Genomic DNA, 27,174 nt, shown 5'->3' with positions numbered 1-27,174 from the left:
TAGCAGATATAGGCTGAACCTGGTACAAATAGGAAGAAATGAAACGATAAGTAGATATTCATAAATGTGCGATAAAATAAGAAAAATACAAACTACAGAGAGAATAATTGGAATCATTGCTTTTATGGTCATTCTTTTTTTTTTGCTCACATCTTTTTCATTATGTATCTTTGATTTTGTAATTTTTGTGTTAATTTTTATATTTCATATACCTTTTGTGTGTACTTTTTCTTTTTCCTAACCTTGTTTCTGTATTTTAAAACATTAAAATAATAAATAATTTATATAAAAAAGATGCTTGCAATATATGTCTGAGCTGGAAAACCCTGCTGCTTGATGTGACATGCATTACTTTGCACTTTTTAGAGATGACACCCCCAAGGAGTCCTGAGTTGTCTGGCATCTATCGAAGGGAATGTAAGGAGAATAAAGAGCCATCTCCCAAGGTGAAGCGAAAGCGCAGCCTGAAAATCAGCAATGTGACAATGGAACCTGCACAGTGGCAGAATGACGCTCTACAGATCATAACCAGCGTCAGTGACTTGAAAAGCATGGATGAGTTCCTCTTGAAAAAGGTAACCAAACTTTAAAAATGGACAGCCCAAGAGTCCTGCATCTCATATCTTTTATAGAGAAAAATTATAAAGGCGCAGCCATTAGCCATTATAACTATATTATGAAGGCAACTGAATTCCAATTAGGCTGCAAAAGCTGGGTGGAATGCACTTATTGCCTGTAGCCCTGTTTTGTGCTTTTCTTGACTTTGTGGGGAACAAGAAGCTAGACTAGATTGATCTGATAGCTGGATCAAGCAGAGCTCTTAAGTTATAAATAAGTAGAATTGCTTATAAGATGGTCTTTTAATTGTGGGTATCTTACCATTCTATGACAGGTCGCTTCCGCCTCACAGCGGAGGCATGTTGTGCTTTGGCCTCCCGGGCACACTTCCTCCCACCTCAGTGTTGGCGGGACAATGTCCCGCATCACAGCAAGGTGTCCTAGCCACATCACAGCACCGAGCACCCAATCAGGAGGCTCGGGGGCGTGGCCAGGATGATTTAAACCCCTGCGCAACGCCATTTCATTCCCTTTAGAACTCTGATATTGCAGTGAGGATGCAGGTGCACTGTGCCTCTGTTTCCTTATGGTACAGAAACACACTTCTTGTGCATTGTTGCAGGACCTCTTGTCATTGAGGCGGGGACCACCAGTGTTGTGGGGCTGGAGGGCAGGTACCTCTCCTCACCCCATAATAGCATCTCCAAGTGCATTTCTTAATCTTCAGAGGTGTGCAGGCATTCACTTTATATGCAAGAAAGTTAAGAAATGCTCTCAAAGTCCCCCTTTGGCATGGGGCTAAGTCTACTCCCTACCCCTAGTGAGAACAAGTTTAGCTCCATTTCAGCTGTGTCCGAAGTGTCCCAAATACCATATTTACTTGAATGGTAATGCACACTTTTTTGGCCAAATTAAGTTGTGAAAATTAGGGTGTGCATTAGATTTGATGGCGCATTTACATTCGCCAGCAAATAATTTTTTTGTTTAAAGGTTTTGAAAATTCAGTTGCGTATTAGATTTGATGGCACATTCGATTCATGTAAATACAGTAGCTCACACCAGAGCATGATGGAATTAACCTCTGCCTCTCATGTTCTTTTGCTCATTAGCTATTGAAATTTAATGATATGGTTTAACTTTATTCTGTTGTTTCACAGATGAATGATCTTGATAGTGAGGACTGCCAAAAGGACACTCTGGTGGATGTTGTCTTTAAAAAAGCCTTGAAAGAATTCCGACAAAATATCCTCAGTTTCTACTCATCAGCTTTGGCAGTAAGTTGCAGGGTGACTATGTTATGAGGTGAAGAGCTTTAGATTGTAGGCTCTTGGTTGCTACCAAGTTTCAAAACTTTTCAGAATCCTTGAAATTTCTCATTATTATTGCATACCAGGGTGACACATTAGCTCTCTAAAAAGGGGGAAGTGGATTAAGGTTGACTACAGCTCATGGTTTGTCTAGAGCAGGGGTAGTCAACCTTTTTATACCTACTGCCCACTAATGCATCTTTCTTGATGGTAAAATTTCCTTACCACCCACCAGTGCTCAATGGAAGGAGGATTCAGCTTGTGCCGTTGATCCCCCTCCTCTCCTACTGCCTACCTAGAATCCTGAAACGACCACTAGTGGGCGGTAGGGACCAGGTTGACAACCCCTGGTGTAGAGCAAGAAAACCCATGAATCCAGTTGTGGACATAGTGGCTTAGTTCACAGCAGTGTGGCGGCAGCAGGACTAGAGGGAGGAGCAAAGTGGCTGCAATCTTCTGTTCATCTAGGTGATAACAATATTAAGAACAAGCAAAGCTAATTAAGTTTATTACTTATAATTTGTGTTTGCACTGTTGCTGTACTGTTGTTGAGCTTTGATTTAAACTAATACTTGCTTTGTATCACAATATAAAAATAAATAAATTTGAAATGTTGCAGATCGAGAGAAATCCACATTCACTTCTTTGTTCTTTATAGATGGGTGATGGAAACTGCATCCGGTACAAAGACCTGCATGCCCTCTTTGAACAGATTCTAGAGAAAACAATGAGACTTGAACAGAGAGACTGGCATGAATCGCCTGTCCGGGTCTGGGTCAATACCTTCAAGGTGTTTTTGGATGAATATATGACAGAATATATGCCTTCGAATTGTACTGCCTTAAAGGTAAACTGGCCTGGCACATCCTACCAAATGATTACTCTTACATCCCACTGGAATAAGGATCACATTCTTTTTCTGTACCTTAAGAGCCTCCCTCTTGTGACCTTACTGCCTCTTAAAGCTTTGTTTTGTAGAAAGGGCATTTGTTGCTGAGGTCCTGGCACAAACCACTTTGCAGTTTAATATCTTTCATAGTCTCCCTAATTAGTATGTTAAATAACAAATGCAATTTGAAAAGGTTAGCTTGCAGTAATCAACACAAAATTAAGACCAAGAAGCATCAGTGTGAGGTGAGAAGGTGAAGTGCAGAAGGAGACAAGGCAGTGTGTGCATACCTGAGGAGCAGCAACGGCCAATCCAGAGCTCCCTCAACCTCAGTGCTACCTCACCCCATCCCAGTGAGCAGTGGCATTACCCCCAGAAGACTGCAGCTTTAGCCACACAAACAACACTCCACTATTGCAGAGCATAATGCTTTGCTAGAGATGGACATCTCTTTTTCCTGGTAAAACCTTTGTGCTTGGGGACTGCTCTTCTCTAGAAAAGCACATGGATGAAGATAATTTTTGCAAGCTATTGACTGTATCCTTCATTAGACCTACACAGAATAGGCCCATTGAAATTAATGAACACAACTAACTTAGGTCCATTAATTTCAGTGGGTCTACTTTGAATAGAACTTAGTTGCAGGGCCAGCCCACCCATGAGGCTAGGTGAGGTGACTGCCTCAGGTGTCAGGATTTACGGAGGCAGCAGATCCCGATACAGACCTTCCCTCACTCCTTCCCTGGCAGGGAGGGGGACATCATTTGGGTGTCTGCCGCAGGTGCCAAAATGTATTGGGCCAGCCCTGCTTAGTTGAATACAATCTCATAATTGTACACCTGTGTGCTCACATCTTTTTAATGGCTGCCATTCTAGAATGGAGCCAAGTCTCTTGGACAGAGCTGGAAGCATGGAAAAATATGCAAAGGGCAGTTGTTAGTACTAAAGCAGTCAGGGCAGGATTGTTTTTTTATTTGCCCCTTTGTTGGATTTCTTTTTAAAGGTACCGGTATCACCATGGCAGCAGGATTCTAGACTCCTCCAACCACCTCAGAGTTAATTGAGCAGTGTCTTAGGAATGCTAGAGGTTTGAAGGCTTGAAGTGAAATCACAGAGGGATGTACTGGGCAGGGGAGAAGCATTATATGAGATACCAAATCTCCATCTGACATTAATTGGGCCCTTGAAAAGTGCTTGTGAAGGATTGAAAGTTGCATGAGGATGCAGAATGAACCATAGGGGTAACTGGGAGAACAGATTCTGAACCTGTTAATTTCTGATTTTGCTACTTCTGTTTCAGGTAACCAAAACAGAAAGAAAAAAGAGAAGGAAGAAGGAAGCAGATGTTGTAAGTTGAAAACTTTCTTCTTTCATTGTTTAGTTTAAATGCATTATTTTGCACCAAGTATTTAGGAAGGTCTATTCCAGGAGTAGGGAACCTGTGGCTCTCCAGATGTTGCTAGACTACAACTTACATCACCCTTGACCATTGGCATTGCTGACTGGGGCTGATGGGGGTTATATGTGCGAAGGGCACCAGGTTCCTCACCCCAGGTCTATTCCCCCATAATGAACTCAAACACTACGACTACTGGTCCACAAGTTCATTAGATTTTGCTTGTGTGCCGCTTGAATCCTATTGGCTTTTACTGTCGGAATGCAAGCACATCATTCTACTTTGATATAACAGTCATAGAATGGCTGATAATTTTGTATGAGCCAAAGCTGAAGCTAGGAGTCACTTAACAGGCCATGGGTCCTGAACAAAAAAGTTATATTCTTGTAGTCATAAAGTGCTTTTATATATTTCAGAAATTAAGCAATCAGCTCTGTAACAGTTGTGCCACCTAGTGAAACAACCCAGAGTTATAGATCAGGAACACATCTTAACAAAGCATGGTTTTTGTTAATTTTACAGTGGCTATAAGACAGCTTTCACCAACTTGGTGTCCTCCAGTGCCAAGTGTTTGGGAGTTGTAGTCATAACATCTGGAGGGTACCAGGTTGGCAAAGGCTTCTGTGGGATAATGTACTAACTGTGTGTGTGGACACACATTGGTAATCTTAACTGAAATATGTAGAACATTGGGGCTTGCCTTTATGGACAATGGGATTCATAGTTCAATTTACTTCACTCTGCTTTTGGTGCTTATCCGAGTAACACTCTTCACATTAACTTGGCTGTGGTTGAATTTATAGATTTGCTTGCCCTAACAGCTATTTTTAGAATGAACTACAGACTGCAATTAGTTCACTTTATAATTTGAATCATTAGACTACTGTCCCGCTGTTGGAACAACCCAGATCTTGCTCAGCATCATTACTAATGACAAGAAAATTGGCGCTCCCCAGTCGTACATTCCCTCATGAACTAAGATATGACAGTGGGAGAATATCAAAATCTCATAAATCTAATTATGAGCATCAGGGACTAGGATTCTCTGCCAGTACTCTGCTGATACTTTCTAATGGTTGTAACTTTCTGGGACAGCCACAGGGTTGGATGGATTATGAGTCCGATCATGTAGGACATTTTTATATGTTAAATTATTTGGCATGCCACATGCATTCTGGGAGTCAGGGAGCCAGCAGGGCCAAGAATGCGCTTTTAGCATTCCACCCAAACAGTGAAATAGCAGCTGTCTGAAATGCTTTGGTATAGCTTAGTTTAGCTTTTTAGCAGAAGAGTAAACACTCAAATCTGTTTTCAGCTGTCAATGAATGTCAAACTGATTTTTTTCTTGTAGGTAGAAGAACATAATGGTCACATTTTTAAGGCCACTCAGTACAGCATTCCCACTTACTGTGAATTCTGTTCCTCCCTGATATGGATCATGGACAAGGCCTCTGTTTGTAAATGTAAGCATGAAGTGTTTACTCTTACTGATTTACTATGTACTCTTCCCATCTGCACTTTTTCCTACCCTTTTTAAAGGTTCTTCCCCCCCCCCCCAATAGACACTTGTCTTGGATCCAAAAAGCATATAGTGACTATTTGCACGTGAAAGTTTCCACTGTTTTCCCTCTTTGAAATCAGTCAGAAAAAGCAGCAGCAAGTTGTAGTGTACAAACAAGCCATATTTATACCATGCTATTTCCCAATATTAGAATTATGTGTCCAGTTCCTAAAATTCACCCTGCACTGTCCTCTGCTTACCCCTTAAATGACACAAAAGTAGTTCAGAATGGGCACAGGTCAGCTCTACAGTCTGTTGCCAACAGTGAACACCAGAAGGTTGCATGTTCTGAAGGCCCTCCAGGTTTTAAATCCTGCATTTGCCCCATAGTTCTAATGCTGGAGGGAATCAGCAGGTGTGATGGGGTGCTCAACCAATTCCCCCCCTTTTAAATGCTTTCCTGTAAATATCAGTCACAACACAGCAGCATTCAAGTGTATTAATTGTTGTGTTCCTGATTTCAGTATGCAAGCATGCTTGCCACAGAAAGTGCTGCCTGAGGACCACAACCAAGTGCCCCAAAAAGGTACGGTTTCTTTCATCTTCAGCTTGCAGTGGTTTTTCAATATTCCCTGATATAACTTGCATTATTGGATTGTGAAGGACCTCAATTTTTGGTATGGAAAATCCAGATTGCTATGGCAAAGTGAGTCTTCTGCTAGGCTCTCGTCTTCAAATCTGCAGCATAGGTTCTTTGTCACTTATCACATGGAGGAGGCTGTTCATATCTTCCTAGAAACTCACAGTTTATGGAAAATGCAGGACTTGTGTTGCAACTGCCATAACAATATTGATTTTCTAAGGCCCTTACTATAACTTAAGTGCCTTAGTATTGACCATTTGGTTCCATGGCACCCACTAATTTTATACTCCTAGTTTCCAGATAAATGAGTAATGGATATGAAAATAAGGAAAATTAATTTAGTTGCTGGCCTACCTCTAAACTGTTCCTTTTCAATTTCTGTGTTTAGTTCATTCAGTCAGTGGCTGGTGTGACTTTGGGTAATGTATTCGGATGTAGCATGGGCAAAACTGTGATATTTGAGATATCCTTTGAGATATTCTCAGGGTATATGTTTTGTGGACCAGGGTAACTAACTCTTTCTGTATGTAACTAGCAGTCTTTTTCTTTTCACTGTGAAGCCTGGAAATACATTTGGATGTATTTCTTTGAAGCCATTTTGGTTTACATTGTCCCTGGTCTGCCCGACCCAACCCTTCATCCCCCGGATTGTGCATGTGCTGTGTTGTGAATAAACCGGATTTGCACAATTTCTGATAAACTGTAGATGATAGGTCATACACAGTTTTAGGGTACCAATTACTCGAAAATAAATAGGGTTTTATTTTTCTAATAAATAGTAAGGTAAAGGTAAAGGGACCCCAGACCATTAGGTCCAGTCGTGACCAACTCTGGGGTTGCGGCGCTCATCTCGCATTATTGGCCGAGGGAGCCGGCGTACAGCTTCCAGGTCATGTGGCCAGCATGACAAAGCCACTTCTGGCAAACCAGAGCAGCACACAGAGACGCCGTTTACCTTCCCGCTATAGCGGTACCTATTTATCTACTTGCACTTTGCATTCTTTCGAACTGCTGGGTGGGCAGGAGCTGGGACCGAGCAACGGGAGCTCACCCCGTCGCAGGGATTTGAACCGCCAACCTTCTGATCAGCAAGCCCTAGGCTCTGTGGTTTAACCCACAGCGCCACCTGAGTCACATCTAATAAATAGCACAGCCATCTTTAGCTGTTTTGCTGGGCCTAAATTTGCTGGGCCTTCTATCAAAAAATTAGCAAACAAGAAATTAAGGTATTCCATCCAAGTAAAATCTAGATAATGTGGGGTTTTCCCATACTAGAGGCTAAGTGGTTTGCTGCCAGGATCTTGTGCATTAAATGTTTAAATGCAGAAAAAGCAAGCTTAGAAAGAATAATAGTAATGCTGGAACAATTGGCTTGAGATGCTTTTGTTATACTGTTGTGGTATCACTGAGGTTTTATCTTCTTTGAGTCAGGGTTTTCCATTTTAAGAATGTTTCTAGTTTTTTAATGGTTACAGAAAATGTAACATGAAATGTGACATGAAAAGGTTTGTTGAATAATTCAGCCAAATCTCATGACTTCTGTGGCCTTGGGGCCTACCTCGTTATTTGGAAACTTTTTGATTAATACTTCCTGGCAATTTCAGTCTAAAGCAGTATTTTCATATCAGGATGGTGCTTCAATTCAGGAATGTATTGTTATGCCGAGTTTAGAAAATATTAGCGGATCTCAAACTTTCTCTTATTTCCTGGTCACTTCATTTTAGGAGGGTTGCCTTATAAAGAACTATTTCCCTCCTTTTCAGTGGTAGCCTTGTAGCTTTTTAGTGATAGTTTGCAGTGACTGATCATTCTTATGCCATAATAAAGAGTGCTTACAGGGCTGTCACAGCAAAAGATAGACCATGCTGTAATCCTAAGGAAAAGAGTCTGTAATACATTCACCCAGTGTTTGACCCATTTTCTTCAGGTGCATTCCTGCATGGAGAGCCTTACCCAGTGAAAATCACTCCCTTTTTCATGTGTTAATTGTTATGTTGAATGAGAAAAGAAGATAACCAAATGCTGGAAGATCCTGGTGTTGTGTCCCCTTTCTCATTCAGTCCTTGATTGGGAACTCTTTGCACTTGTGATCAAAGCTTGCTTTAAAGCCCTGCACTTTTTTCCTCAGTCAGAAGCTCTTGTCTAGGTGGAAGTGTGGTCTTAACTGTTGGCTGCTGAGTCTTTAAATGGTACAGTATTTTTTTAAAAGCATATCCAGGTCTTCCAGTAGCCTCTCGGACTGTGTCACAGCCTAGTTGTGTTATTTATCTCTGCACTGAGAATTCCTACTGTTCTGCCTTCACCTGCAAAGCTGAGGCTTGTGAAATGGGAGTCCTGCACTTCAGCAAACCAAGCAGTAAAGCCTAGAGAGAAGGGCAGAGTCAGGAGCAGCCTTGGATGGGGACTGCTTTTCAGAGCCATTTTTTTTACTATGGCTCCACTTTTAGCTCTTGAGTTTTACCTTTGCTGTTAACTGGGACTGTGGTGCTGCTGCTATCACAGTGGTGTAAACACAGGAGTATAACAAGAACAACAACTATCTAGGAAAAGGCCTTTCATTGGTCTATGATTCTTATTCATACTATGCAGATTTATAGACTTCTTCACAGTATAAAGCCAATGAAGTAGTGCACAAGATAAAAACAGACTAAAACTAGGTGCTAGGCCAAAAAAAAAATCCTTTATAACTAGCTCTTTGGCCTTTGACGATCTGTGGGCTTTGAGAAGTGGGTGGGATGTCTTTAATGCATTGTTTTTTCCTGAGACTCAAAGTGTTTCCCTATGGGGGTACCACAGAAATAATGTAGTTTGTCAAAGGAGCCATGGACTCAAAAAGGTTGAAAACCTCTGCTTTAATGTGTTCCCTCCCAGATTTAATGGCTCTTTCTAGGGTTGGTTGGTTGGTTGGTTGTAAGTCGCTTTGAATTTCCTTGGCAAGAAAAAGTGACAAACAAATTTAATAAATAAATACATAAATAAATAATAATAAAACGGACAAACACAAATTCTAAAAATAAAATCAATTCAACAAACTCTAAAAACACGCCATCTATATACAAACTGTAAAAGCAACAAAAGAATTTCATCAGATAAGGGTTTGAAAACTCCACAACTGTCTTTCAATACCGTCTCATATGTTTGAAAATTTTGCAATTGCTGTTTCTAAAGCCATGTGCTTCTCTCCTGCTTGAACTTGTTACCAGGATCCATCCTAATGCATCCTGGGTTCACTGAACTGTGGACAGTATTGGTTTGTTGCCTCTTAAAAGATACTGATAACCTCATCTCTGTTCTTCTAGTACGATCCTGAGCTTTCCTCACGGCAATTTGGGGTTGAACTCTCCCGTCTGACCACTGAAGAGCGAACAGTGCCCTTAGTGTTTGAGAAGCTCACCAGCTATATAGAAATGCATGCACTGTACACAGAGGGCATTTACCGGAAATCCGGATCAACCAATAAGATCAAAGAGTTGCGGCAGGGACTGGACACAGGTGAGGAGGCCTTCTGGAAAAGAGGAATCTGTTTCCTCCTGATTATACGTAACACAGATCCACACTGTTTTAGAGCTATAGGCTCAATTTGTACATCACTCCTAATTATGGTTAAGGAAGCTTGACTAGACTTTGGCATAATAGCTGAATTGACAAATAATTTTTGACTATCAGCCAGCAGACCAGAACTGGGAACGTGCTTTGAAGTAAACCATAGTTTGTGCCAGCTTTGGTTCACTGTTTGAACAGATAAACTAAAGCTATGGCCATTGTGTCGTTACCAAGGGCTTGTGGATTATAGAATTGGGTGTGCTGAACATAAGGAAGATGAAAACAGATAAGCAGGTCTTTACAATGCTTTTCTGCATGTTTGCAAGCTTGGAACCTCAAACATTGGTTTGGACTCTAAAATCATAGTTGGCTATGACATTTGAAGTTGACTTTTTGTATCATATATAAGGCTGACAGAGCTCAGTAGTGCCTGACCCATCCCCACACGCAAATCCTTGAAAGCATCCTCTGTGCTGTATCCATATGATTTTGTAACCTGTTCCAAGGAAGAGGGTTTTTGTCTGCCTCAAGCCTCAACTGTTACGTTAGCATAGAGCTGTTGGCTTGATCACTAAGAGGCAAAATATAATTTCCTTCTTAACAATTTTCTTCCACTCTGCTTGCCTCCCTTCTCTTTTAACTAGATATTGAGAGTGTGAATCTTGATGACTACAACATCCATGTCATTGCCAGTGTGTTCAAACAGTGGCTGCGGGATTTACCTAACCCTCTCATGACATTTGAATTTTATGAAGAATTTCTGCGAGCTATGGGTATGAAAATGTGTACTTGCAAATAATGACTGCTAAAAACCTGCACAAAAAAGAATGCAGTTCTACTTAGAGGAGTTCAACCTCTTTTTTAAATACTGAACTAAAAAGTTTCATTTCCCACAATAGGATTGTACAGTATTGTTTTCTCTCCCAATTGATCATTTCGACAGCTTCCCTTTTTGTCCAGAAGGATATTTGCAGACTTTCTTGAGGCACCCCTTTCACCAGCAACAACTTTTATAGCTAGACTCACTCAGAGCTCCTCCCACCTGGGCTAGTGGAAATAGGCCAGCAAAGCAGGGAGGCGGTCTATGTATGGGTCACTATATGCTGGCTGGGTTCTTTCTTTGCACTGCAGACACAAGTCAAGTGCTGGTTTTTAAGTCCCACTAGCACCCTTATTAGCAATACTATCCCTGTGCCACCTTTGGATTGCAAGAGCACTTCCTCTCCTAGGAGGCTCACCAAAACCTGAGCATTAGGCAGCTTCTAAGACATGTTTGTTGACATTTGGAGGGCTAGAGTGAAGCCAGTGGGTGAGAATGGGGTGTTTAGCAATTGGATCTTAGATTTTAATTTGAAGAAGACTTTATATTATTGAAGAATTCTAGTATGTATTCCAGTGAATTGAATTAAATGTGCTTTCTGCAGGTTTGCATGAGAGGAAGGAGGCCATTCGTGGGGTCTATTCAGTGATCAGCCAGCTTTCTGGTACTCATCTGAGTACTTTGGAGCGACTGATCTTCCATCTTGTAAGGTAATGAATGATAGTAGAATTTTTTCCTTTTTCCCTTAATGTATATCATCATGTAACATATATATCCCCTAACTTCCTGTAAGCATCCTTGTGGTGGCAGACTGCATGCTCAGAGACTTGTGCATGTATACTGTAAGCATGCAGTGTGGCAAGAAAGCTGCCTGCCTTGGATATCAAGTTCTGTGTGTTGGTGACTTGCTTAAAATCACACGGATTATGATCTCTCAATGAGCACTACAATCCATCATCATCATCATTCTTTATTCGACCATCAGTCAGAAAATATACATTTCTCAGTACAAGATTAAAACAACACTACAATCCAAGCACACACAGCAGCAGCTAGTCAGATTGTTCTAGGTATCTAGCCACTGTCCTTAAGTTGTCAAGCAAAACGTTAACATTTGTGTCTTTACCCTGTGGCCCTCATGTTAGTGGGAAAATATTGTATTGTTCTTATTCTAACACACTTGCAGTGCTGAATGTGGCCAGCCTAACAGGCCATAGAAATTGGCACCTTTGTATGCCATCAGTGCTGAGGTCATGAATAAAAGAGGTGTGGCAAAATGTAGCACATGAATGTTTTAAGGACGAACTTTCCCCACAACCTTTGAGAGTCCTTTCCCATATCTCTTTACATCCCATCCCCAGCATATTTGGTTTTCTTTCTCTTTAACCTGTGTCCAAACTTTGTAATTTCCAACTTGATGCCTTCTCACAAAAAATGATGGTGTCATATTATGGTGCTGTTTAGAATTGCCCTAGAGGAGGAGACGAATCGGATGTCAGCTAATGCCCTGGCAATTGTGTTTGCTCCATGCGTTCTCCGCAGTCCAGATACTACTGACCCTCTTCGGAGTGCTCAGGATGTCTCTAAAACAATCAGGTAAAAAAAAATACATGCTGCATTGTAATTTCTGAAGCCTCCTCTTTAATGTGCCACACCTCTGTGAGCCTGCCAGCCGTTTTCTCTTGCGCTACTTTGCTTGTGTGGGAAGGGAGGTACCCTCTGAAAGCTGAGAGGGTGGGAAAGAATAAACCTTTTACATAGGAGGGAAACCCCCCAGTGCCTCTTTCTCCAGAGAACTACACAGGGAGATAGTTGCTTTTTACAGTTTTAAGGAGTCATGAATAGCTTTGTGAGACACTACCAGCCATTACACCAACCCCACTCTAATCTTAGACTGATGAGCATGCCTAGTGATAATCATACCTCACACCAAGGAAACAGATGAAGGCCGCTGTCCGTACTGGGACTGGGAACAAAGATCCAAGGCTAAATGTGGGCATGTAGAGGTGAATAGCAGTTAACACAGTTGTTGTCTGAAAAGGCAACTGAGTGATAACAATACAGAACTCAGATGTGCAGATTGAGGAGAAGAAGAAGGATCAGAGGTCAAGAGAAAGGAGGAGGCAAAATCAACTGTGAAAGAAAGTGAGATCTATCACTTTCCTACCCACTCAGCTTCAGGCCATCTTTATGGCCCCATTTCTGTATGTATGCTCACTGTCTTGTGGGTATCTTGCTAGTGATAAATTATTAGCAAAAATGGAAACTTGTGAAAACCCTTCCCCTGAATAGACTGAATATGTGCAGTGGGGAGCAGTTCTACACTTTCTATCTCCACCCCTATTTATTGTTTTCAGCCAGCAGTCTCAAAGAGACTTCTATGTGTATTTAATTGTACATCATGATGAAAAATTGCATTCTTGCCTCCAATGGAGAAAAGGGATGGGTGGGAAGTGATGTTTTTTCATTCCCTATTGCAGTAAGCATCAACACCCTTCTTCTGAAATGCTTCTAATCACACACACACTTGCAGAAATTCCAGGGTTGGTGCTTTTCAGGGGGCAGCCTTAGTACCTGCATACAATACACTGTGAAATTGTGGAGAATGTTTCAGGGGAATCTCTAAAGATGACCCATAGTGACACTGGCCCTGTCAGTCATGTTGGTGGCAGGCAGGGAGTACTGCTGTGGAAATGAGATCCCTGAAATGGCAGCCATCAGAATAGACTTGGTCTGCCAGTTTCTCAATCATAGTGTTCAGAACAAGAAAATTTTCAGATTTATCTCCTTGTGTATACATCCTACAGTCAAATGTAGCTCAGTTTTCCATCTTAACAAACTTTCTCTTTCAGCTGCATTGAGCTGATTGTTGTAGAGCAAATGGACAAATATCGGGCTCGCCTTAAAGACATCAGTAGCCTCGAGTTCGCGGAGAACAAGGCCAAGAGCCGGCTCTCGATGATCAGGAGGTCTATGGTAAGGCGAAGGAGTGGATGAATTCCTGGCTGACCATTCATAACAGGAAGAAATTTATACCGAGACCCGTGTCTTCCTGTCCCCCAGTCAGCCCACATTTGTTAGTGCAACTTTCCTCCTCAAGCGAGAATTTGGAGATGATAGATTGTGTGTGTGTTTCAATGCCACACTTGTTTAATAGCAGATTTGTTTAATACAATATCTTGGAACTGAGAACACACCCATGTATCTTCTCTTGTCTTCTCTTCTCTTCTCTCTCTCTTCCCCCTCCTTTTCCCACTTCCCCAATCTCCTCTTCTTCATGTCTTTCCAAACCTTATACATCCTCAAAACCTTTTAACACACAGTTGGGTCTAGCACAGAAGCTAAAGTTTGGCTTTATCCTGGATTGAGTCTTCAGAGGTGCAGATATGTACAAAGCAAAAACTCAGAGAAGGTGGGAATCTGGCATTATCCCACAAAGACCAACCCATTAGTTCCTTGGTGGGGGTCTGATATTTTTACTTCTCATGGTTGCCTTGGTGAATTTGGGCCACTTTAGCTTGTGTGTAATTGGCCTTCCTCCGTGAGCAACCCTTCTTAGCATCTGGTTTTCCTAAACTCATCTGACACAGAACAGGCTTCCATTTGCTTCCCTCCCACATGCACGTGCCAGTGGGAGAACCTGTGATGAAGCTGCCATGCATATTTCAGTCCAGCACATGCTGAGCTCCTTTTAGCAGGTGGCTTCCTCTTGCCTCATTGCCTTTCTGAAATATGAAAAGCTTGCACATTGTTAACTGGGCTGCTGAGTTGAAAGGCAGTCTCCAGCACTGAAATGGCCTGTGTTTTCCTCTGTTTGGAGATGGAACACATGGCAGGCTTTGTAATGTGTCACATTATCTGCTTATATAATAGGGCTTCGCTAGTCATGTGGCAGGTGACCCAGTTACACTGCTGGAAGCAAGCATGGGCACTCTGAGTCCGCTCAGCATGCTGTATTGAGAGCACACAATCAGTGCTAATCCACCTCTTTTATGCAGCACACAGTGGCTTGTGGTTTACTTATGCTTTCTCACAGTTGCAGCTGAGATCTGGCTTCCATTTGAAAGCCTAGCTCCTCTTTGAGAAGGGTGATGGCACGTGCACTCTAACCTACTCCTTTCCTTTTCCTATCCTCTCTAATCCAGAAACCTGTACTAATTGCCGTTAGATTTATGAGCATAACCCGCAGTTCGATCCCGGTATGTATCAGAATTGCATTGCACTGACCTTGTGCTGTAACCCTTCACTCATTTCAGTGCTGCTGCATTCCATGCCCCAACACACTTCATAACTGTGTGTGCGTGTGCTTGTTTGTTTGTTCTCCCTTAAACTGTCCTTGGGTTCTTCTGGTAGAATAGGTACCAACAGGGAGCACAGATGAGGCCAGTTTTCCACAGGGGTGGCAGGAAAGGTCTCTGAATAGTGACTGAGGTTGCAGTGAGCCAAGTACATTGCTTTCTTCCAGCATCTGATCTGCAAGTGGTCTCTAGAGGAGTGTAAAAACACCAGCCTGTCTCTGCTACTGATGGAACAGCTTTCCAGTCGCAGATTGAGACTGGACTTCCAGGCAATTCCAAACAACTAAAGCAGGGATGGGGAACATATGGCCCTCAAGATGTTGTTGGACTCCAACTCCCATCAGCCCTAGACAGCAGGACCAGTGGTCAGGGATTACGGAAACTAGTCCAGCAGCATTGCCTATCCCTGAACTAAAAGTATATCACAGTAAAGCTAGTTCACTTGGAAAGTTGTATTTGTGATTTGTGACCTTACCATTCCCTTGAGCTGGTTTCCTTACATTTTTATTTTCTCCTTTTCTGCCTTCTCTACTAACCCTTTATTTTCTTCTAAGTGATTTTTCTCTTCCTTGTCTTGCCCGCTTGATCAGTCCTTTTTTCATGTTAAGACCCTAAGCAACAATTGCTTGGAAGAGGGCAAATTCAGATCCATCCTTCTGAAAAGCTATTTCCCCATCCAACTTTTATTAAATCTAACAACAACAACAACAACAACAAAACAACCAGCACGACCTTAGCTAGAATTCTCAAGAAGAACCAGAAAACAAGAAATAGTCCATTACCCTGCCAGAGAGGGGCAGTGTAGGAGTCTGCTTCCCCCCTCTTCTTGCTAGAAGAAATGCCAGGGGTAATTATGAATCTTCCTTGCACGTAAATGAACATAGGAAGTTGCCTTCCACTGAGTCAGATCTGTCTAGCTCAGTATTGTCTCCAGGATCTCACTGTTGCTCTCCAGAATGTTTCACTTTATCAGAAGTGGGGTACTGCCAATGTTGGTTCATCTTGACTGGTTTGTTTGCTCTGACCATTAGTGGCTCTGTAGAATCCCAGGCAGGAATCTTTCACAACACCTGCTACTCAGGATGCATTTAACTGAAACACCTGGGATAGAAGTTGATACCTTAGGCATACAAAGCACATGTTCTATCACTGGGATACAGCTCAAATATTTGGATTCAAGTTATATACTAAATATAGTCCTGTTTTTTAAAAAACGACAACAGCAGCACCAGTGGGGCATAACCACATTAGAGAATCAAATATATTTAAATTTAGATAAGCACTCAGACATTACTATGAGTGGAACAACCTGTCCCACACATACAAATTTAACACAGGCCTTTTCTGGAGGAGGTGGAGCTCTGGGAGTGGTAATTCTGAGCAGAGGAACAGTGGTGTTTAATCTACCTGCCACATCCCTGCCTCAAATCACTGCTCCCAAACAACTTTTCCTTTGGGATTTCAAGCACATCTTTCTGAGAGTGCACATTTACAATTATTTAGGCAGAAAAGCAGCTGTACAGATTGGAGTACAGATCTGGCAGCCCGAGAGAGGGATTCAATGCCTTCTCCCCACCACTTTTCTCCAGACCTCTTTCACTTGAAGCTGCTTTTCCCTAAGAAAAATAATTACTGGACATTTTCTATACCTGCACATGGGTGTACTGTGCAATTGCCTTCATGCCCTTTCCAAAACAAGATGGCAGGGTGCTGAAGTAGATGGGACCATTTCATCTGATCCATCAAAAGTTGTTTCTGTGTTTCTATGCAGATTCTCAATGATGTATAGAAAAAGATCTTTCCCACTCCAGTCTCACTTTTGCAGTTATTTTTCTAGACTTAAATGCAATCTTGCAAGTGTGCAGTTCAAAGCCTTGACTCTTAAGAAAGCAAATTGTATCAAATTTGCTTTCAGCGCTTTGTTGGCTCTTCTTGCACAGAGGCACTACCTTGGGACAATTTCTATTTATCTGGGACTATGGCACACAGTGTCCGTCTAAGAGGGAAAAGGGAATTCTTTCCTGTTATAAGAATGTTGGCTCCACCCTTTCAGAGGTCCAGGATTGCTTCTCTAGAGCAAGCTTATTCAGGAAGAAGAAAAGAGACAGCACTAAAGGAAATTGTATAAATTGAGATGGGTGTGATCCCGTAGGATCCAGTTCCATAGAATAGTCTGGAACTGCCTGATCAGAATTTGAATATTTCATGGCACTGTATTCAGGGATAGCTACCCTCATGTACTTGTTAGTCATGGAATTTCACTACACAGTGCAAAATGGAGGATAATCAACTTTATAGGTGGATTTATCTCTTGTTCTCAGACTTTCCGCCTAGAAAAATACAAAGGTATCTTACAATATTGTGTGGGAAGATTTTATATAGTACAGTATACTATAGGGACCCAGGTGGCGCTGTGGTTAAACCACTGAGCCTAGGGCTTGCTGATCAGAAGGTCGGCGGTTCGAATCCCTGTGACGGGGTGAGCTCCCGTTGCTTGGTCCCAGCTCCTGCCAACCTAGCAGTTCGAAAGAATGCAAAGTGCAAGTAGATAAATAGGTACCGCTATAGCGGGAAGGTAAACGGCGTCTCCGTGTGCTGCTCTGGTTTGCCAGAAGTGGCTTTGTCATGCTGGCCACATGACCTGGAAGCTGTACGCCGGCTCCCTCGGCCAATAATGCGAGATGAGCACGCAACCCCAGAGTCGGTCACGACTGGACCTAATGGTCAGGGGTCCCTTTACCTTTACCTTATACTATATATAGTATAGCATAATAATATATAGTATAGTAATATAGTATATAGAAATCCAGATATTCTCTTCTTGCACAGATGCTTTGGCCAACAGACTGAGGCACCTTTGTTGTAAACTACATCTGTAGAATAAAGCAGTGGCTTCTGATATCTGCCAAAATTCTGCTGCTCATGTATAGTTGAAATGGTTTTTTTTTTAAGAACCTCTGAAATAATTCATGTGTCCTTAAGTGTCTATTTGCTTCCTGTTTTGTCTTTCTCTGCTAGTCACAAACAGGTATTGTTTGTTTGCTCATTATATTGCATACATGTATCAGGGGTGTCAGTAATTTGCAGAGTGGGCTTAAAAGTCCATGCTCCTCATTAGCACTACTGTGCCTGCAGGGCAAAGGTCGACTACATCGCGGTGCCTACCCAAGTCCTTCATCTCCAGCTCCTCTCCGGTTGCCATCTGCCTCTGGTGCTGCTGAAGAGGTCCTGAGTGGTGAAGAGGCCATGGAGGCAGAGGTCTCTGAGCAGCAGAAAGTAGCCATGCAGGAAGAAGAGAGGGTTTTGACGGAACAGATTGAAAACCTTCAGAAAGAAAAGTAAGTCTGGATGAGTGGAACTGAGGAGCAGGGAGGGTGGTCAAGGTTGCCACGGTTCAAGAAATGAAAGCCTCACTTAGGAGCTGGGTTGCACATTCAGATTGGGAGCAGGTTTGTGATAACCAAATGCCTTCTAGAACCATTCCAGCTGTAAATATCTTACAATGTATCTTCAGTTAAAATTGTTCGGTTTCATTTGCCCAAAAATGTTTGCTTCTGATAATGTTGTGTTTTCTAGTGACCTAAATACTCCAGTACTTCCAGACTCCCTGCTCGTGCTGCTGGTTTCTCTTCTTCCCTTTAGTCCAATTGTTTTTTGTTTGTTTCCTCAGGGAAAACCTAACTGTTGAGATGCTGGTACTAGACCCAAGAGCCTCTGATGATGAAACTCTGGAATCTGAGGCCTCCATTGGCACTGCCCACAGCTCTGAAAACCTGAACGTTGGTTATGAAGGAGACACCTTTGATAGACCAGGTGAATAAAGGCTTTTCATAGTTAATTTGTCCATATGTACAAGATGGGATTAACTATCTTTGGGTGTCTGTCTTTGCTTATGCATTATAACTGATGTGTCTGCTTTACCATATTTAAAGTTTGAAATATAAATCAGTTTTTATGTTGCTTGGAGAAAATGGCATTCATTGCCTCCCGTGTGATGAATTCAAGAATCCCTCAGAAACCTGAGTATTGCAACATTTGTTTTAAAACAAAGTTCTAGACCTCATGGTTGCAGACAAAAGTATGGGTAGCCAGCTCCTGCAAAAGTTGACTGTATCGGGGAAAGAAATATCCCCATGGCAATTCTGCATTCTAATAATGGTGATGATCCTAAAGGTCTTCCCAAAGTAATACAATGGGGAATAACCAACTCCAGCCTTTGCAAATACCTCTGTAGTTTGCACACAACCTGCTCTGTGCAGCTCTCCCAGAGGTGGTTTGTCCCACTGGGTTAAATAGAAGAGAACAGAATGCAAGCAAGAGAACTATTGACAGACTGGGTGCCCTTCCCCATGGTCCATGAGAGGCAAGAGTGCTCCCCTCTCCAATCGGCTGATTGTCATGTTACTTGATGGAGCAAATAATTTCTTTTAAGGGAAGAACAGAAGGGATCACCAGTTGGATAAATCAATGAGTAGGGAGCACAAAGTTTTACATACACCAGACCCTGGGAACGGTTGGGTTTGGAAGCAGGGAATATGTGCTCACCACAAAAAAGGAAGGCTTAGTTCAGTTATGTAGCAGTTTGTTCCAAGTAGTATTTATTAAGGAATGTAAGGGGGGAAATCCCAAGATAGTTTTACAAACAAGTTGGGAATCCTACCAACATGTGCAGCTGTCTTTTTGTTTTGGATGTCCGTTCCCATTAGTGGTTTTCCCTGATTATATTCTGTTTTCCATACAACTCAGTAAGATATGTGCATTTTGGGATAATGCCAACACTTCTTACACTTCTCTTGTATCTCTTTCCTGCCAGATAGAAATTTAGCACTTGGCTTCGCCAGACCCATCAAGGCAGACACCATCACTACCAGACCTCGAAGGCATCTGAAGAAGCAGCAGGAATCTGTGGAGTCAGTAGACTCCTCTGTGTCTGCTCCATCTCTGTCACCCTCCCCTTCCTCCTCCTCCTCCTCCTCCTCCTGCTTACCTCATGTAACTAGGAAGCGATTCCAGATATACTCAAAATCGCCTTTCTACCGGGCAGCTCCCTCTGGGGATGCCTCGGCACTCGAACAAGCGCCAGGGCACCTCAGAGGTTTGGATGACAAGCCGCAGTTCACCACTAGAGGGACTTTCAATCCCGAGAAGGGCAAGCAGAAGCTGAAGAATGTGAAGAACTCCCCACCAAAAGCCAAAGAGCTCCCAGAGGCAACTGCCGGGCCAGGCCAGAAGAGACAGCCTGATGCTGCCAATTACAACAATGCCCAGCAGCTGGTGCTACTTGGAAACAATGAATTTATGGTATGAGCCGCACCAGCTGATCGCAGCAAAATTGTAACATCTCATCCATGGCACCCTGCTGCTTCTTCAACACCGTCTGCTGCCACCGGTGTTCTGGAACTCAGTGTGTTGGGACTCAGTGTGTTCCCTCAGTAAACCTGAAGGAAGGAATGGCCAGTGAGCTGTATCTGCATATTCTGTCAATCCCCAGTTCTGTCTGTGATGGGCAAGGGAATGTGCAAGCAGACAAGAACACCAGAAGATAATTGGAGTTCAGGGACCTATTCTTGATCCCAGCTGTCAAAGCAGCCAACTTTGGGGATTGGGTTTTTGCACTGGGATTCATAAGCATGGGCCCTCTTAGAAGGACCCACAGCATAAATGAGACCGAGCTCTTGTTTGAAGCTATTCCTTATTTGCTTCATTGTGTTGTCAGATATTTTAAAACGTTCATTTCTACCCAAGCACTTCTCAGACAACCGTCAGGTGCATACCTGTTGTGGAAAAGTGAGCTTTTTGACTTTAAAAAAAAGGGTCAGAATAACAAATGCCAGTTTGATTCCAGTTAGGTCAATGCCAAATATTTGTGCCGAATGTTCAGTAGCCATAACCACAACAGGTGTTCTGTTTTCAGGGCACAGGATAGGCAGCATAAATATTAGGAGATAGAACCCCCTTTGTTTTTCTGGCTATGTCCTGGACACACTCTGCTGCTAGATGAGCAAAAAGCTCCACAAACAGACTGACGGGCAGGAAAAAAGTCACTCCCAGAATCACTTTACTCAAGCAAAATGCAGATGGGTGGAGAAGCAGTAAGGAGGGCTGCTGTCACAATCGGTCTGTTTAAAATGTGATTTAACATCACATTTTTGCTGAACATCAGTATTAAGCAAAGTCAAAACAAAATCAGAGACTACTTGAAGCTCTTTGATAGTATTATGGTTACTGAAGTTCAATGTAAATATGTTTTGTTTTGTTTTGTTTTTTAACCCACCCACCCCACAATGTGGGACTTAACTCCCCCCCCCTTTAATGTGGGACATTTAAGCCAGGAAGGTAAATGGGGGGGGGATGCTAGAATTAGTTCTGAGGTCTTGACAGTGTGAAACAACAGAAACTAGTCGTTTTTTGCATCCTAATGTCATGAGGTAATTCCCACCAGTACCTTGGATTTGGAGCTTTCAGGAGTTCGTCTTTGTGATGAAATGGCTGTGAATGTGTGTGTGGGAAAATTTGCTCCAGTTCTTGACTTTAGCAGTAATGTATGTATCTTTTAAAGTGGACCTTTGGGGAGCCCCATTTTTTTTCAGAGCATCACTGAGGATAGCAGAAAATATTCAGATGGATAAGGTTTGCCCAGCTGCTTTGTATCACCCATGCAAATATAGCTGTAATTTTAAAAAACCTTTTAATATTAAAAAAAATCTACCAACAGGGGCAGTGTACTGTGATGGTATGCATGAGAGCAGGGAATTTGATAACCTTTAGTTTCCAGCTTTTGTTAGTGATTGTATGCAGGTCCTACGCCTCATTTCCAGTCTGAGTGGTCTGACTGGCTAAGAATCAGTGATGAGTTGGTGGTTTAAAACCAAACATGCGAGCAGCCCCTTCCAAATTCAGTCCGGGGCCTCCAATTACCCCCCACCCACCCCCAAAAAAGGCAATTAAAAATTGCAGCTTCATTTGTGTGGGTCTCGTGGCACAAACTAGCTGGACAAACCTCATCCCACTCGATATCTACTGCCACTTTACTCTTTTGCACTTGCCCTGTTAGTCAGACTTTGTCTGGCTGCTGACATGGGAATCCTCAGCTGTGCTCTTCCTGCTTCAAATTACCCTTTAAGAAAGAGAGGAAAAGGAATAAAGCAATGTAGGACACCCACAGCCAGAAAGGGTACCCTACTCTTTGAACCCACCTCTCTAAATGCTAGTATGTTGCAGACTAATAAGCTGCACTCCTCTCCTCTCCCCCCCCCCCCCAATCCTGCTCTTGGTCCCGAACTGCATGACAGTCATTGCATTTCCCCCACACACATTAGGTGCTTGTTTCTATTTGAGCCACACTCAGCAAGTGCACCCAAGATCCTTTGGAAACTTGTCTTCTCATTTTGACTAGTTGCTCTGTTGGGAAGTGCTAGGCTCTGCATACACTCCAGGGTACTAATTCCTATTTCTTCCAGTGCAAAGCCTTCCTTTCAGCACTGGCCTTGTTGGGGGAGGAGGAGATACAATCACATAATTCAGATGGGTCCAAGCCAGAGTTTCAGTTGTTGCACTGTTTGTTTTGTTTTTGATACTGGCAACAGGAAGAAAAAAAGTGTTTCCATTAATTTCCCCACCCATAGTTTTGCCTGATACCTGTCTTCCAAGATAGCAGTCTGCTCTTCCCCACCTGCACTCCCTGACCCTGTGCAGTAAGTACAGGGTCTTGGAATTTTTTCTCCCCACTCATGGTATTAAGTGAATGTACTCACCACTAGAAAGGACGTTGGCTGCATATAGTTATTTTTAATGGATTTTTTAAAAGTAATTTATAAGTATACTGAGTGTAAATTTTAAAAGACTTATGTATTGTAAAAGGATATATTGTCCTGTGTCATACTCTATAAATCTTACATGTTTAAAGAAGAATTCTATAAAGGAAAATGCTTTATTTTGCTCACTGAACCAGCTGGCTTGCAGTTAGCTGGCACATTGTAATTTCATGTCTGGAGGTTTCTTTAGTTTTTTAAATTAATGTTATTTTTGTTTCTCTTTCCTGGAACAAGGCCGTCATATTCAAAGTGCAATTTGTGTAATATTTTGTAAATATGATACTATATGGCTGTACAAAAACAACTTTATGAACAAATAACTTCTAGCTTATTAAAGAAGAAAACAATGGAAAATAAAATGATAGTGGCAGATTTTTTCCATACTTGGTAATCATAATCAACCATCTAGACAAAGGCTTTTGTGTCTTTGGGAGACAGGGCAATATTGAGAGCATGAAACCTAAGTTAGAAGCAGAAGTTTTTTAGGGAAGTGATAACAAAGCCATATAAATTATGTGATTCTGGGACTATGCCACTTCAGACTGCGAGGGCACATTTTAATCACTAGGAGGCAGGAGAGCGCTCTCTCTGTCTCTGTCTCTCTCTCTCTCTCTCTCTCTCTCTGTGTGTGTGTGTGTGTGTGTGTGTGCATTAAGGAAATCTTGTCATATGGGAAGAAGTCGGGGATCCCCTCCCCATATGTGCTACTTTTCTACACGCAGGGAGGTGCTGGGTTTTTAAATACGGAAAACTACTCAAACGTGATTTTTCATTGGATCATTAGATGCTCTGCAATGGTATTTTCCTAGGAGAAGTCTGTCATGTACTGTAGGTTTTGCTGATTGTGTCAATTGGCATTGTGTCTGGGGCTAGGATAGTTATAATGTACTTGCTGCGACGGTGCCAACGGCCCTTTCTCACCATGGTACCGTCGGGCCGTCCCTCACTTGCATATAGTGCAACCACCTCACAGTACAGCAATTGCACAAACTTCTTCAATTTACCCCAGATTTTCTAATGGCAGACTTGTGTGAGGGGAAAACTTAATGATTGGAGTCTCGGGCAGGATTTGATCAAACAAACAAGAAAGGTTTTATTAAACAAAGGAAGTTTTTGACACAAAGCGGGTAAAACAAAGGGTATTTCAGGTTAAACGCAGCTTCTTTTAAACTTCAGTTGCGTATGTTCAGTTTCTTCACTTCAGGTAGAGATTATAGGTTTTTAGACTAAATGGTAAATGCTCAGCTTATTTCCAGTTATTTCACTTCAGTTCTTCTCAGGTGTTGCATAGCTGTTGTTGCTTAATACTTTGGTTCTTAAAAAAGGTTGCACTTTCTGTCAGTTACACACCGCTTTGACAATCCTACTCCTGAGGTACTCCAAGGGATTGCCACACCCCTCTTAACTGGTTTGGGAGTCTTCTCTTTCTAGAAGAATCTCTCCCCTCCTGACCGGAAAGAGACCTACCGGTAAGTAGACTGTCTCTTTTACAGCTTCTATTTCTCCTGGCTTAGCCTCAGCCTCCCAGTTAATTCCTGGCCTATTACTCTCACAGGACACTACACACTGTCCTTCATACTGAGCTCAGAGACTCCTTTCTGTAGTTTTTGATAAATTCCTGAAAGTGGATGTTTCTACCCAGAACCAACTCCCTATCTCCCAGATTCTCAACCTTTCTCTCCAAATCCTCTCCTTTTAAACTGCCACCCCTGGAACCCCAGCCAATCAGAAGCTGTTGTTTGTTAACGGTTTGCTAGCAGGAAAAAGAAAAGAAAGAAAAACACTTGGTGACCTAACCTGCCCAACAAACAAACTTTTCCGTCACTCTTGCCACCCTAGCAAATGCCTGATGCTAGTTCCCATTTACAGAGCTATGCGAAAGAAGAGAATGGGTCGTTTAACCCTTTAATTAGTTCCTTTCCCCTCCTATAAAAATTACGCAAGACACATTCTTTTTAAAGTTTAAATATTAAATAACTTTTTACTCAGTGAACTTGCACTTGTTAGAGTAAATGTACAAGGCAGGCAGGTGTTACTTACATAGATTTGTATCTAAGACAAAGACTCTTACAGACTGACTAACTCTGAGGCAGACAGCAGCTGAACAGACTGACTGCTCAGCTGCTGTCACGCATAAGACTGTTCATAACTGACATAATTGTACCAACTGCCTCTGGAAAAAGGTATATGACATCCCAGAATCCTATCTTGGCATGCTATAGCCGTTGTGAACATTAACCCTTTTCTTAGCATTTTGGATGCTTTTGTCCCGCTAATCTGAGTGTGATTGCCCTTCCATATAAACTTCCTATCTTTCCCCTTCTAGAAAAACCCAAGAGCAGGAGAACTGTTTAAATTGTAACATCTCATCCGTGGCATCTTGCTGCTTCAAGTTCAGGGACCTGTTCTTGATCCCAGCAGTCAAACCAGCCGACTTTAGGGATTGGGTTTTTGCACTGGGATTCATAAGCATGGGCCCTCTTAGGAGGACCCGAAGCATAAAGGAGACCAAGCTCTTGTTTGAAGCTATTCCTTATTTGCTTCATTGTGTTGTCAGATATTTTAAAATGTTCATTTCTACCCAAGCACTTCTCAGAAAACTGTCAGTGGAAAAGTGACCTTTTTGACTTAAAAAAAGGTCAGAATAACAAATGCCAGTTTGATTCCAAGTAGGTCAGTCCCAAATATTTGTGTCAAATGTTCAGTAGCCATAACCACAACAGTGTTCTGTTTTCAGGGCACAGGATAGGCAGCATAAATATCAGGAGATAGAACCCCCTTTGTTTTTCTGGCTATGCCCTGGACACACTCTGCTGCTAGATGAGCAAAAAGCTCCACAAACAGACTGACGGGCAGGGGAAAAGTCACTCCCAGAATCACTGTACTCAAGCAAAATGCAGATGGGTGGAGAAGCAGTAAGGAGGGCTGCTGTCACAGTCAGTCTGTTTAAAAAATGGGGCTCCCCAAATGTCCACTTTAAAAGATACATACAAAGTCAAGACCTGGAGCTCCCCCCCCCCACATTCACAGCTATTTAATCACAAAGACCCAATGTACTGATGGGAGTTGCCTCATAAGGCTGCAAAAAATTACTATCTTCCATTGTTTCACACGGCCAAGCCCTCAAATCTAATTCTACAATCCCCCCCACCCATTTACCTTCCTGGCTTAAAGGTCCCATATTAAAGGGGGGGAGTTAAGTCCCACATTGTGGGGGGAAAGTTTTTTAAAAAACCAACATATTTATACTGAACTTTAGTAACCATAATACTATCAAAGAGCTTCAAGTAGTCTCTCATTTTGTTTTGATTTTGCTTAATACTGATGTTCAGCAAAAAAAAGTGATTTTAAATCAATTGTATCGATTGGCTTTGTGTCTGGAGCTAGGATAGTTATATTTGCTGTGACGGCGCAACGGCCCTTTCACGGTACACCAATTACACGAACTTCTTCAATTTACCTCAGATTATCTAGTGGGGGACTTGTGTGAGGAAAAATTTAATGATTTGGAGTCTCAGGCAGGATTTGGTCAAACAAGAAAGGTTTTATTAAATGAAGTTTTTGACACAAAGTGGGTAAAACAAAGGGTACTTCAGGTTATGATGTTATTTCAAGTAACGGTTCACCTAATAATATTTATACTAAATCTAACTGATGTTACGGACTCTTAATCAAGCACAGCTTCTTTTAAATGTCAGTTGCTTATGTTCAGTTACTTCGCTTCAGGTAGAGATTACAGGTTTTTAGACTAAATTGTAAATGCTCAGCTTATTTCCAGTTATTTCACTTCAGTTCTTTCTCAGGTGTTACATAGCTGTTGTTGCTTAATACTTTGGTTCTTAAACAAGGTGACACACACCCCTTTGACAATCCTACTCCTGAGGTACTCCACGTAACAGACCCAAGGGATTGTCACACCCCTCTTAACTGGTTTGGGAGTCTTCTCTTTCTAGAAGAATCTCTCCCTTCCTGACTGGAATGAGACCTAAGTAGACAGTATCTTTCCAGCTACTATTTCTCCTGGCTTACCCTCGGCCTCCCAGTTAATTCCTGGCCTATTACTCTCACAGGACACCACACACTGTCCTTCACACTAAGCTCAGAGACTCCTTTCTATAGCTTTTGATCTGTTCCTCAGCGTGGATATTTCTACCCAGAACAACTCCCTATCTTCCAGCCTCTCAACCTGTCTCTCCAAATCCTCTCCTTTTAAACTGCCACCCCTGGACCCCAGCCAATCAGACACTGGCAGGAAAAAGAAAAGAAGAAAAACACTTGGTGACCTAACCTCCCCAACAAACTAACTTTTCCATCACACTTGCCACCCACTGATGCCTGTAGTAGCAGAATCTTGTGGAAATTAGACTAGTTCCCATTTACAGAGCTATGCGAAAGAAGAGACTGG

General features: G+C 42.2%; 1 protein-coding gene across 8 annotated transcripts in view; it reads left to right on the top strand.

The window, feature by feature from the left end:
• The window catches only part of MYO9A (myosin IXA), a 137,868-nt gene extending 114,525 nt beyond the window's left edge, over positions 1-23,343 (top strand). For 7 of the 8 annotated variants that reach the window (XM_035132342.2, XM_035132343.2, XM_035132345.2 and 4 more), the window contains 14 exons: positions 367-575; positions 1,716-1,832; positions 2,524-2,712; positions 4,055-4,102; positions 5,502-5,613; positions 6,176-6,237; positions 9,594-9,786; positions 10,482-10,610; positions 11,262-11,367; positions 12,122-12,253; positions 13,510-13,633; positions 18,091-18,293; positions 18,626-18,768; positions 19,769-23,343. In XM_035132342.2, coding sequence (XP_034988233.1) covers positions 367-575; positions 1,716-1,832; positions 2,524-2,712; positions 4,055-4,102; positions 5,502-5,613; positions 6,176-6,237; positions 9,594-9,786; positions 10,482-10,610; positions 11,262-11,367; positions 12,122-12,253; positions 13,510-13,633; positions 18,091-18,293; positions 18,626-18,768; positions 19,769-20,262 — 2,261 coding nt within the window. In that variant the 3' untranslated portion in view covers positions 20,263-23,343. The remainder of the gene's footprint in view (positions 1-366; positions 576-1,715; positions 1,833-2,523; positions 2,713-4,054; positions 4,103-5,501; positions 5,614-6,175; positions 6,238-9,593; positions 9,787-10,481; positions 10,611-11,261; positions 11,368-12,121; positions 12,254-13,509; positions 13,634-18,090; positions 18,294-18,625; positions 18,769-19,768) is intronic. The other variant, XM_035132346.2, reaches the window with a different exon arrangement.
• The last annotated feature ends 3,831 nt before the right edge of the window (positions 23,344-27,174 follow it).

Source organism: Zootoca vivipara, chromosome 14 (genome assembly GCF_963506605.1).
Source record: "Zootoca vivipara chromosome 14, rZooViv1.1, whole genome shotgun sequence".
Taxonomy (NCBI): Eukaryota; Metazoa; Chordata; class Lepidosauria; order Squamata; family Lacertidae; genus Zootoca; species Zootoca vivipara.
The sequence above is the reverse complement of the archived record's forward strand: the minus strand, read 5'-3'. Positions and strand labels throughout refer to the sequence as shown.